The 13,418-nt window shown below is 31.0% G+C and overlaps 3 protein-coding genes across 4 annotated transcripts in view; 1 reads left to right on the forward strand and 2 right to left on the reverse strand.

Annotated features, from left to right (window-relative positions):
• Positions 1 to 3,461: 3,461 nt before the first annotated feature.
• Positions 3,462 to 5,460, reverse strand: LOC135955184 (cell division cycle protein 20 homolog). Its single transcript, XM_065505501.1, has 3 exons — positions 5,116 to 5,460; positions 4,751 to 5,060; positions 3,462 to 4,689 (listed from the first exon to the last, which is right to left on the reverse strand). The coding sequence occupies exons 1-3, from the start codon at positions 5,443 to 5,445 to the stop codon at positions 4,415 to 4,417; spliced, it is 915 nt and encodes a 304-aa protein (XP_065361573.1). The 5' UTR covers positions 5,446 to 5,460; the 3' UTR covers positions 3,462 to 4,414.
• Positions 3,740 to 4,368, reverse strand: LOC135955640 (cell division cycle protein 20 homolog). The gene is made up of 2 exons (XM_065506000.1): positions 4,346 to 4,368; positions 3,740 to 4,271 (listed from the first exon to the last, which is right to left on the reverse strand). Exons 1-2 carry the CDS (start codon positions 4,366 to 4,368, stop codon positions 3,740 to 3,742), a joined length of 555 nt encoding a protein of 184 aa, XP_065362072.1.
• A 923-nt stretch (positions 5,461 to 6,383) lies between the features above and the next one.
• dlp (dally-like) overlaps positions 6,384 to 13,418 on the forward strand; it is a 182,276-nt gene continuing 175,241 nt past the window's right edge. Inside the window, exon 1 of one of the 2 annotated variants that reach the window (XM_065503930.1) lies at positions 6,384 to 7,937. In XM_065503930.1, coding sequence (XP_065360002.1) covers positions 7,562 to 7,937 — 376 coding nt within the window. In that variant the 5' untranslated portion in view covers positions 6,384 to 7,561. The remainder of the gene's footprint in view (positions 7,938 to 13,418) is intronic. The other variant, XM_065503929.1, reaches the window with a different exon arrangement.

The raw sequence follows: 13,418 nt of genomic DNA on the forward strand, positions 1-13,418 counted from the left end.
AAAATATTCATGTATACATATTTGGTTTTTAAAAACTGAAATTACGGAATATAGTTTTCAAAAAAGTGTCCATTGTATTGTCAATCACTGTATATACATACATATAAGATGGGACAATTTTATTTGTATTTTTCCTAATTTATATATTTTTTTGCCCGATCCATTCCATCCGTTTTTCTTCTCTCTCAGTCTTTTAAGGAACAACTCGTTAAAAGTATTTAATTTAAATTTTAAAAGTAAAAAAAACTATTGGACAAAATATTCAGAATTTGAAAAAAAATACTATTTATTCGACCAAAAATTATTAGAAAAAGTAAAATTTGTTTTACCCCTAGTAACACGATGTCTAGTTATGTGTAAACTAATAGTTATACTGACAGTTTTCATACAAAAATTATTTTAAACGACAGTATAACTATTAGTTAGCACCTAACCAGACTTCATGTAAATGGGGGTTAGAGACAAAAATATTAGATCCAGTACTGTACTGTTACAGAGCCCATAATTAAAAAATTAAAATGTGCTTGTTATACCCTTCACCTTCGTGAGAAGAGTATATAAAAGTTTGTCATTCCGTTTGTAATTTCCAAAAGATATCTTCGGGATCCAATAATTCTGTCAGACATGCTTTCGAGAAGTTTCCTATTTAAAATCAGCAATATCGGTCCACAAATGCCTGAGATATGAGGAAAAAACCAGGACAACCTCGATTTTTGACCTACATATATCTGGATTACTATTAAAAATTAAAAAAAAAAATTTAAAATAACAATTCGAAAAATTTTTTTCAGACAAAATCTAAAAAAAAACATTTTTAACTCGAATTTTGTTTACCAAAAATTATTTTTCACTTTGGTGAAGCATATATAAGGGGGTGCGTGCGTTCGTAAATGCAGTAAATTTGTGCATCACTGATGCCACGACCTGCAAACTCTTGCAACAGATAACTAAATGATGTTTGGTTGCACAATTTTACGGCATCACTGCCAACAATTAGCATTAAAAAACGTATGACGTCAAGCAATAATGGCAAATATGCTTTTTCGAGCGCTAAACTTTTAGTTTGCTCAGTGATGCAATATTACTGCATTTACGAACGCACCCAGATTCAGTACACCCGAATAAAAGACTCTTACTTCTTTTTAAATATGTTAATTTACAAGCGAAATGTTTTCCATCAGTGTTTTCATATGTTAACTTTTATATACGATTTTTAAAATAAACAAATTTTCTTTTTAAAATCAGCAGGGATCAAAATTAAATATTTTTTAAATTACTTATTAAAAAAAAAAACAATAACATACTAAAAAAATCATCAACTAACTTAGATTCCTAGATGCAATAAAATTAGAACACCTACAACAAAATAAAATTTACATATTTACATACATCAGAGAGAATACAATAATTTATTAATATTTTATACATTATCAAAAATATACACATACTTGCATACAATTTAAGAGAGTGAAATATATGTATACATAAAGGTAGGATCACACGATTGCCGCAATGCACCAATTATTGGTCTATTTTATACGTCAATCGTGTGATTTCACAACTTATTGGCTCATATGTCAAACCACAACAATATTGTGCTTATTTGGCCCAATCAAATGCAACCCTGGTACGGCAATCATGTGAATGCTTGATAGGCAACATGCACCAATAATAAAAAAGTTAAAAATACACCAATATTTATTGTGTTCTAGTGCGGCAATCAAAGAAGACAATTAGCGCCAATATTAATTTTTGTAAATGAAATATTGTTTTTGTGAGCCACTCTCTGACCCACATGCATCTTTTAACATTTCTTTATTAATTTTTTTATATGATAATTAAGGCCGACGCAATATTTTTTTCCAAAATAGATTGGTTTTACATTTATGTAAACAAAACAAAATTTAACATCTAGCACAACAGCTGTTTCTCTGAGTTGCCGTAAACTAGAACAATCGTGTGACTGACAATTATTGCCACTAAATCGCTTTGCGCCAATTTACGACAATCAAATTTATATAAAATGAAGCAATCATGTGACTGCAGAGAATTTGATTGGGACAATTTCTTTATTGGGCCCCAATTCAGCACAATAAAATTTGTATTAAATTGGTTCATTGCGGCAATCGTGTGATCCTACCTTAACACTACACTCGTAAAATATATAAACAAACATACATAATTGCACTATATATATATACATAGTATGTATTAAACATATATTCAGACATTTGTAATATCATGCAAAAAAATCGGATGAAATTCATTTCATGTATGTATGTAGGTACATATGTAGATTCACATAAATTTATATATATATATATGTATAATCCTCATATAGTAATTACAGGTTAACAAATACCAATACATATTCATTAAATAAACAAATCGTATACAATAATGAAAAATTACATTAAAATAGATGATACATACATATACCTTAAATAAAAATACATTGGCCTATATATTGGTAAATAACACTTTTAATTAAGTATTAATGTACTAATAGTCTACTAGTATGTAGTATGTTATAGAATATTCATGTAAAAAATATTATATATAGATACAAATAAAGAAAAATATATTAACACATACATGCATACATATATGTATATCAAATAAAAAATATCTGCAAAGAAGTTTAGACGAATATATGTTAACTGAACGTAACAAAAATATGTGTTTAATTTAAATATTTTTTGATCAATATTCTTAAAATTTGTAACCGTTTTTAAATCACATATGATTTGTGTCTGTTCTGTAAATCTGAAAATTTAATATTTTTTTCGGTGTGATTTTAATAACTATTATAAATATGTATGTAACTCATACAAATTTTTCATCTTAAATTAATTAAATTTGTTGCATTGGCAAGCAGCTTTATATTCAGATTTCCTACACCTTTTTTGTGATTTTAAATCACTTTGTAAAAATGTGCGATCGGGCTTGACCAACCATACAAGAGTACATATGCAAAAATTTCAATAATTTGTTATTCATGAGTGATTTGCGGAAGTGGGCTTTTTGAATATTATTTAGTTTTTTTTCAGGGTGCAAATTTTCGCACTACTAATCGAAATGCTTATTAGCGTTTGAGTAAAAACTCGATCGTTATCGATCATAATCATTATAATTTTCAATATATTTTATTCGATATCGAATAAGAGAATCCCAAAAATAAAAAAATCTCGCACATTCGATCGTGTTCAACTAGCCCCCAGATATTTATGAGAAAAATGTTATAATACGGGAGATCATTTTTATGGGGCCTATATGAAATAATGGACCGATTTCAATCAGTCCGTGCTTCATAAAAAAACACACGTGTTTTCTGTTGCTCTACTTATTTATTAAAAATTTTACCATACCACAATGTATGTTGTGGATTTGATTTAAAATGACTTCGTATTTTAGAATTATTACCTTTAAAGCTTCATTATTTTTTTAAAAGAATTCTAAAATTGTCATTGATCATTAAATTTTATTTAAAAACTTACAAGTTATTAATAGTACATATATAAATTCAAATACAATTGCCATACATAATTAACAAACTTATCAAAAAGGCATTTTGTCATAATGTTACATGTTATAATAGAAATAATAAAATAGAAAAAAAAAATCAAGGGATATATAACTTATAAAAGAACACAAGCAAAATTCTTAAAAAAAATTGTTTTTATGTTCAAAATATATTTAAACAAAATACAATAAATTTGCTAGAGTCTTAATCGCCATATTAACGTATACTCTGACGAAAAACACTTTGTTTAGCTTTACTGGTAACTGAACTGGACTTTTTAGTTGTATGAGGATCAGGTGCAAAACAATTCCACAAACGTAGAGTTTCATCAGCACCAGCACTAATAACTGTACTGCCATCTGGGGACAAGGCCATTTGCAAAACTCTTGAGGTGTGACCGGTCAGTTCAGCTTGTTTTACCATCGATGGATATTTCCATATTGTAAGTTGGTTGTTAGCAAAACCATGCGCCGAAATGAGTTCCTTAAAGTTGCGAGACCATAACAAAGCACATACCTGGGACTTGGAATCAACCGAATTTATTAATGATCCATTATTGACATTCCAAAACTTAATACATCTATCAGCAGTACCGCCACCGGATGCTAAAACATTAGGCTGCCAAGGACACCAGGCTAAAGCTCGCACAGCGGCTTGATGTTGGTTTAGAACATGTAAAGGATCATTGCCAGTGCCAACACCACCACTAGCAGCCGTCCAAACATTTACCAAGTTATCATTGCCGCCACTGGCAAGGTATTTAAAGTCAGTAGACCACTTAAGACCGCATACTTCCTGGGTATGACCAGCCAGATTAGCTACTTTATGTTCCCGGGCCCTGACATCGTGATGTATAATAGTGCCATCACGACTTCCAGATGATACCAAAAATTAATTCCAAGCTAAAGAGCCCACACGTGCCGAGTGGCCATCCATAACACGTAGGCGTTTTATTTTAGAACAGTCCCATAGTTCCACAGCTCCAGTATTATTACCAATGGCTAAAATTTGTCCCTCTTGAATCCAGGCTAAAGCACAAGCGTGATCACCCTCCTCATATTCCACTAATTGTTCAATATTACCGGTAACAGCATTCCAAAGATAAACCGCATTTCCCAAAGCTACTGTTACTATGTTGTCCGCGCTCCAATCCAACAGATTTAGATCTATTGTATAAATATGGAATATTTTAGTTTATTTCACTTTTATTAATTTTTTTATACTTACAATAATCATTAATAATGTCCGGAGCATCCAAAATGCGGTCGGATGTAGTGGGTATATAACGTGAACCACTTTTAGTCGATATCGGAGTTTTAATGGAATAAACTACCTTCAAGGGATTAATATGAGACTCTGGGGCCGCTGGTGCCTTATTTTGATACGATAGAATTCGTGTAGTTTTACCATCAGCTACTTGCATAGAATCTGATATTAATTTTTGCCTTTCAGCCTTAGCTGGCGTCATTTTGTTGGCATTATTAGAATTGCTTTCATTCTCTTCGTCATTTTCCGATTTGTCCTGTTCTTGTTTTATCTGAAATATCCTTAATAAACAATTGCATATTCAGATTTAGTCCATTCCTACTTACCAAATAATGACCTAATTCGAAATTTGTAGTTCCACGATTGGGTATAAATCTGTCACCTCCGCCTGGCGTCTTAGAACCTTTGTTTGGTGTTGGTGTCTTCTTTGTTTTGCCCTCAGCATTTTTGCCCGGTGTTTTTGTGGGTGGATTAACACCTGAAAAACTGGTGTTATATGAGACCGAAAGTACGGAACGTGTAGCATTTATGCTGCCATTTAAACTAGCGGTGGATGCTTCCAATTTCTTTTGCCACCGAGGAGCAGGTCCACGAGTTATCTCCCCATCCATGGTAAGTGCACTATTAATTTCGTTAAAGAAATTGAACTGAGACATTTTGTTCAAATCAAAATTGTTTTTTAATAAAAAATGCAGAAAAAATAGAATAGAAATAATAAAATGTTACCAGATTGGTAGCATGTTCCGGCTGACATCAGCCGCTCACTTGCTGATGCCTGTGTAATTCTTATGGGATTTTTTGGCTGATAGACCCCCCAATTTCAAATCGTAAAAACTTCATATAAAAAAAATGGTTTGGCTGACGTCAGCCGCTGATGTCAGCCGCGGTGTTGCCACTTATAATTTTTTTATTATTTTGTAAAATTTCATATACTTCATAGCAGCAGCGCCATCTGAACTTGAATGAAAACAGTTAAGGTTTTGAAATCCACTACCTGTTACAATTTCTTATTATATCCGGTTGTGTGTAAAGATTAATTTGACGTTTGTTTTGTTCTGCCATTCTAAACAAAACTCTTGTGACACTTGTTTTCAGTAGCCGTTCGTTCCATGCCAACTAACATTTTACTACGAAAAACATCAGTCGTTTGCAGCTTGTCGCGCGGTGCGGTTCGTTATTTAATTTTTGAACGCTACGGGATTTTCCGGTAGGATTATAAAAAAACACATCACACACACAAAAGGTAAACAGACACACAACAAACAAATTCGGATAGTGTTTTAATTAAAATATTTTTACCTATAAATATTAAATTTGTTATAAAACAACATAAATTAGAAAGAAGTAAAAAAGTTCTTGTTTCCAAAAATAACATAAAGAAGTTATTAAAAAATAAAATTTTCAAATTGTTTTTAACACAAGAAATGAATGAAATTGGATATAAGATCAAATGAAATTTCAAAGTCAAACCGCCTAACAAGTGCTAAATTATACAAAAAAAAAGTGGGAAAGTAAAGTTTTTTGTTATTACTAATATCAAAAAAGCAACAATAAAATACATACTACAAATTAGTTTGTAATAGATAATGAAGAGTAAACGATAAAAATAATAATAATTGTGTTAATATTTGAAGTGTGTGCGAGTTGTTATTAAAAATAGTGTTAGTGTGATTTTCTCTTAATAAAGAGGTGTTAAAATAATCCACAAAAAACAACAAATAAAATACAAAAAAAATCCCTGCGATTTTATTTCTTTTGATAATTTTTTTTGCTCGCTTTATAATTGTTTGTGTCTGTACCAACAATCAGTTTTAATCCTTTTTGTTGAAAACTCGCTGAGTGTAAAACAAAAGAGTGCCTTTTTCACCCAGTTTAAAAAATTTGAAAAAAAACAAAACCAGCTACGACTGCTGCTATATAAACATCACCCCCTTTATTAGCGTGCTATTTTTTTTATTTAAAATAAATTGAAACCAACCATCCATCCAGTCAGCCAACCAACCCATCCATCCATTTAACTAACAACGAACCCTAAACTAAATACAACAACTTCAGAAAAACGAAAGAATACAAAAAAAATTGCTATAAAAACAACCAATAAAACAACAAAACAATAACAAGCCACCCCGTGCTTTGATTTCTTCCTCTTCTTTGCACATTTTAATTTGTTTTTGTTGTTTTGCTTTTCTTTTTCGATTCACTCGCTCCTTTTCCCTTTAGAAAAAAACACAGTTGTTGTTTTTGGTTTTTCTTGCAACACTTGCTACATTTAACCGCATTTTGCCGGCAAACATAAACGAACAAAAACAGCTACAACAACCACTAACAACTACTACTACAACAACAAGAACAACACCATATTAACAATAGGAGTAGTAGTGAACTTAACCAAAGCACAACAAACAACATAAACATTAACAACAACTACTACTCTACTCTACACAACAAAAGCAATATCAATAAAAACAAACGGCTATAAATACAACAACAATATAAATCTGTACAAAAGGATAGAGAGAAAAAACAAAACATTGAGTGAACAAAACAAAACAAAAAGAAATAAATGCAAAATTAAGCAACAAAACAAAACACTAAGGCAAAGTTTTCAAACAAATCTATAAAAAGAAATTACCGTTCTTATATATAAAATAATAATAAAAACAAATTATCCAAAAAGTATTTTATTTTTACTTTAAACTTTATCCTTTTATATAATTCACTATAAACTTTTTATTAAAAAAAAAACTATACTCTGTAATAAACTAAAAAACAATGTTTACAAGAACATTCAGCATAAATATTAACAAATTGAGTTCCTTTTCAAACCGCTCCACAACAACAACAACAAGAAAAATGTATTCATCATCCTCCTCTCAACAACCTCAAAAACAACACTGCCTTTACTCTGGAAATATTTACCGTCCTTTGTTTGTCTCATTATTATTAGTGATTGGTTTATTGAACCCTGTTCTCCAGGCACATGCATTGGATTCAATAACCGCTCCACCGCCTCCTTTGGCTGCAGCTTTAGCTGCACCCGGGGGTTCATCGATCCTGGAACAATTTAGTCCAAATTGTAGTGCTGTTGCACATATATTTCAAAGTCGTGGCATTGATCCGGCTGAAATACCGCAGAAACCTAGTAATGGTAAGTCAAATTATATTCATGTTTTTTTTTTTTTTTAAATATTTAGGATTAATTTTGAAATATATTTGGGATCTGGGATTAATTTATAGTTCATACACAGAAAAAAAACTATATTTAATTCAACCATTTATTATATATTAAACTGGTTTCAATGATTTCATAATTTAATCAAGTATTCATGTGCTCAAAAACTAACTTTTCTGATATTTTCTACTGAATTTTGAGTTTTGAATTTGATAATTTTGATAGTTGAATAATACAATTTTCGTAATTGAAAACACAAAGTAATTTGAGGATGAAATGGTTAAAATTGATTAATTGAGATTATAAAAAACTCTCAAATTTATGGGAAAGATTTTTTGAATACGAAACAACTCAAAATTTTGTGTTTCCGTTAGAAACTGGGGCCTAATTACAGCATTTGATATCGTATAAAACTGATCGTCATTTCCATATTTGAGATTATGGCATTCGATATCGAGCAAGAAATTTCTATATCTAAATTATTTTTCGATACGATAGCTCATTCGAATGCGGTAATTTGGCCCCTGTTTTCAAAACTATTGGCTCGATATAAAATCAACTAATAGATCCTGATCGATAACGAATAAAATGCCAAGCTAACGCCATTTAGTCAGTCGAAATCAATTCAAATCTGATTTCTCTATATTGATTCGTACTACTGAGTTTACGTTGAAAAGAAATCAAGCTGCGATTCATTTTGAAATTCCCGTTTGCATAGTTGAAAGTAGAGAAACTAAATTTAGTATGAAAACATTTTCTTTGGACAATTCCTCGTTCGCATTAGAAGTGAATGAAATGGTAATGAAACAAGGATTCTCTTTATTGATCAAATATTACAAATTTAAGTTTTTCAAATAAAATTATTTATCAGAAGTCTTACATCAACAGAATATAATACCTCACCATTAGATTATACATCATGAGCAATGGTTTTGTACAGGATGACTTTGTAAACGACTTATTAGAGATTGAAAACCAGTGAAGGCTAGACATTTGTAGCTTCTTAAGAATTCGTATATACTATATCGTAAAACTAGCTTAATACTTAGAAAATGTATTTAGAATTTCTCCTTATATCAATAGCCTACCTGCTACAAAACTATTTAGTACAACGAACATTGTAAAACAATATGTAAATTACATCTAACTAAACATAGAAAGAAATAAGAATAAAAACAGGTAAAAAAATAAATAGTACAAAGATGACCTGGTCCGAACTTGCATTTATGTCCATTAAATTTTAAAAAATTTTACTCTTATTAACAACACTGTTTTGCAAATAAATATTGAAGAAAAAACTCTCCCAGCCATTCTGTTTTATATCACAATTTGTAGCCATATATCTAAAATCAAAAAACATGTAAACATTTAAGTTTATCTACGATATAAAAAATAATAAAACCTCAAACGAATACATGCAACATTCATCAAATGGACAATATCGTAAAATCGACAACCACTTAAATAATTGTTAACATGATGGTGTTAATTAAATTAACTATAATTATTATTAAAGTGGCTAAAAAGTCAAGTAGAGAAATGAAACAAAAAAAAAAAAAGTAGCAATTTAATGTTTATCAAAGCTGTTAACTTAAATTAATTTAATAAATTACATACTAACTAACAATTTGCTTGTATTTACTAGCGGCAATTAAGTAGCAGCTATTAAGCGTTTTTAATAGAACTAACAATTAAGAAAGAGGGAGCAGTTAGTTGGGTTTCTTCGAATTTGAAATGAATTTGAGATGCTGTTCAATTTAGGCACGGGAATTGGTTACATGCTGCATACTTTTCGCGTTCGTATAACAGGCAAAAAAACTTTGAATAATAATTTCCATGTATGTGCTCTTTACACAGATTTTGTTGCGTTTTTTCTCTTCATCATCCTAATCTGAACAGACTACTGTCACCTTATGAAACTCATTTAAATAATTATTTCACTGCAAAAATCTTAAATCAACTATTAAACTATATACATTTTTGGTTCCATCAAGGAGCCCAATTGGATCAATATCGATCACATTTGAGTCGGCCCAGATCGAATCGCTTTAAATGTGTAATTGCGAGATACGAACGAAAAAATGTTATAGCTATATGTTCGGGTTTTTTTACCGGAAATGACAGAGTGTGGTATCCTCAGAATGTGTATCCTAACAATTTCTCAGGAGAAATTTAGTTGTTGAAAGTAAGACTCATTCTCATAGCATGATTCCTTATGATGCAGTAGCCTTTATAACGGTCAGAAACAGATAAAATGGGTTAATTTCGAACACCTTAGAGACGTACCAAAATCGAATCGTTTTAGATGTCAAATTGGGAATACTGTCTACTGTGTGAATAATATAGTAACGTCAGGTCTTCCAAACCCAAAACTCGGATAGCCAGAGTTTTGGTTCTCAGATACCCGAACTTAAAGCATGTAGTAATATCATGAAGGTCATCGAAATCAAAGAAAATCGAATAGTGAAGTGTTCTGCTTCTCATCTAGTCTCCTACTCCCTGACTTCATGATAGTCGATGCTGTAGTCGATGAAAGTAAGACGGACTCTCATAACATGAGTACTTATGATGCAAGCACCTCAATTAAGTCTATATCGATCACTTTTGAGACGGCCAAGATCGAATTGGTTTAGATATATACATAACTGCGAATACTGTCTACGAGATAAAGGAATGTTGGATAGCAATATAGTAATATCAGAAAGATCATCCAAACCATAGAAAATAGGTTAGTAAGTGTTCGGTATCTCAACCCATCTCCTACTCTACCTCATCATGATAACTCTCGGAATCTACAACACGAACTACAAATAAAAAAAGGAATGATAGCAAAGTGTTCTCAGATATCCGAGATGAAGTAACATCAGAAAGGTCCTCCAACCAAAAGTAAAGTGTTCGGTACCTCAACCCATATCCTACTCTGTCTCATCATGTTACTCTCGGAGTCTACAAAACGAACCACAAAAATATGCATATAAAGAGTAACAACAGGGAAACCTTGTATTTCCTTTTGAATAAGTGAATCAATAACTAAACACAGTGAGCTTAAGAGGCACAACAATATAATATTATTATTGATGATCAGTAACGTGGACCAGGTTTAGCTAGTCTTGGATCAATCAGGAGGAGTCATTAATACAAGCTAATTCTTTCGCAATCGAAATATTCAATTTGAAGTCACGCTACAATCCAATAATGGTAGGGATTCCGTTATGTTATGAAGATAAAACTGATTAAGTTAAGTCAGCAGAAATTAACTTTTTAGTGTCATAAATCTTGCAGCGAAACTTTACATTGATGCGTTACAAATACCATGTCAAATTAAATATGCTGAATGTGGTTAAAACCTACAATACTCATTCCTACGTGCTACATACATATGGATTTTTTTTGAAACTAAAATATATTAATTATTTAATAGTGCAGCCTGTCGTCGGGTTTTTTCAACATTAATTAACTCTTTATTAAGCGACTATAGGTAGAAGCTATAGTTGAATGGCTGGATGGATGGATGTGGAGCAGGGTGGTTGGTGGTGGGCTAAATCTACTGGTATGAGTATGTGTTTATGGCAAATACAGCAATTAAATAATAAAGAGGAACATGCAATACGTTTTAAGATCACAAATGAATAAGGAAGCGAAAACAAACAAAAAATAAAAAAAACGCACATAGTTTGAAACACACATGAAGCGAGAGTGAGGTTAAACAAATGGAAGTGTTAACTGACAGATGGATGTAAATAGACAGACCTCAAACCAGACATAAAGTCAGCGCGACCATACAGTCATCCATCCAGTCAAACAAACGAAACTACGAACCAGCCAGCCAGCCAACCATTCAACCAACCATGAGCCATCAAATTTAAATGGCATATTTAGCAAAATAATAAAAAAAACAAAATTTTAAAAAAATATTTCGTACACTTGTGTTTATTTTAAACGCTTGTGTGTGTAATGTAGTAGTGTGTTTGCGTATCTGTGTGTGAGTATGTCTGATATTTGAATTTCATTTAATGTTGCCATAAATTTTTGCAAAAGATTATTGCAAATGGTTCTGAAAATTTAATTAAAACGTCAAGTTAAGTCGTTTTATTTTGTTCTGTAAATTTAGTACGAGGATGAGTACCATGTCTTTGAATCAATTTGGGGTTTCCATAAATTTACTGTAGTTCACTTTATTCGTTCAGAGTAGCAGTCAGTAGTCTAGTCTGATTGCATTGTAATGTCTGCAAATTACTTAGTAGACGTTTTATTATTATTTCTTTAAAGTTACAAATAAACTTGATTTGAAATTGTTTAATACAATTCTAAGGCTGTGTTTATGTTAAAATGTTAAAATTCTTGGAATTAAAACACAAGTTTTAATTTTCAAAAGAATTGGAAATTTTAGATTGTAGACAAACTTTGCTATAGGGAGAATCCATATCAAAACGGACAGAAAACTGCTATTTTCGAATTTGACATCTTCGATTTTAATGAATTTTACCACACATATTAAGGTTCCAAATGGTTCCTCAAATCTATAACTAGGGTTCCTCAAATCTATAACTAGGGTTCCTCAAATCTATAACTATTTCATCATTTCATGAAAAATTTGTTATATACACATAATTGCCCATAACTTTGAAGCTACTCAAAGTCCAACATAATTTTTGATTTCATTTTAAAGCCAAAGATATTGTCCTTAAAATGGTGCGAATAAAATTGTTTACTTCCAATAGGTTAAAGGTCAATTTTCAGAGTATATATTTCAATGCAAAAAATATCAAAGATCGCGGTGTTAAAAATAAGGACACCTAAAGACTCTGCAATATTCCTGCAAAATAATTTCGATGGAGACTCGATTAGTTCAGGAGTTATAAAGAAAAAACATTATTAAAAGTACGTTTTTTCATATCTCCCCTATAGCTACAAGTTTACACTGGGTTAGCTTAACAAAGTGTTGAATTATATTTACAATTTGTTGAGATAAGAAATTTTCAAACTTTAAGCCTTTAATGCATATTGTTGCCAATTGTCTACGTTCCAGTTCCACTTAATTTTAGACGAATATAGGCTTGATACTAATTCAGATTCTAATTCAGAAAAAGCAATTGGAGTACGAAAAGTTTCAGCTAACGAAATTCTAAATCAAACTAAAGCTAAATGAAATATAATAAATAAAAATTTACTGAATATTTGATATTTTATAGAAAAATAAAAGTAAAAATCATGCATTTAAGGGTTAAATATTATTCAATACTTTGTTTGAAATTTACACTTGGTAGATCCAAAAGGTTGCTTAGATTAAATGATCCAATGGTGTACTTCGTATTCATAGTTTTCGTAACTACAGAACTGTCAAACTCGTTAAAGTCGACACATTGGTGAAGTTACATGGTTCGTTCTCAATTAGCGAGTACAATCGGAGACTCTTATGGGTCGATTATTGATGGCAACCGAACTTCAGTTGCGTTG

Source organism: Calliphora vicina, chromosome 3, assembly GCF_958450345.1.
Source record: "Calliphora vicina chromosome 3, idCalVici1.1, whole genome shotgun sequence".
NCBI classification, from domain to species: domain Eukaryota; kingdom Metazoa; phylum Arthropoda; class Insecta; order Diptera; family Calliphoridae; genus Calliphora; species Calliphora vicina.

Coding starts and splice junctions, on each gene's coding strand:
- LOC135955184 (XM_065505501.1), bottom strand. CDS start 5,445: ATGTCTCAGTTCAATTTCTTTAACGAAATTAATAGTGCACTTACCATG. Junction 5,061..5,115: donor TCGAATTAGGTCATTATTTG/GTAAGTAGGAAT, acceptor AGGATATTTCAG/ATAAAACAAGAACAGGACAA. Junction 4,690..4,750: donor GGACATTATTAATGATTATT/GTAAGTATAAAA, acceptor TTTATACAATAG/ATCTAAATCTGTTGGATTGG.
- LOC135955640 (XM_065506000.1), bottom strand. CDS start 4,368: ATGTCAGGGCCCGGGAACATAAA. Junction 4,272..4,345: donor TCAGGGCCCGGGAACATAAA/GTAGCTAATCTG, acceptor ATACCTTGCCAG/TGGCGGCAATGATAACTTGG.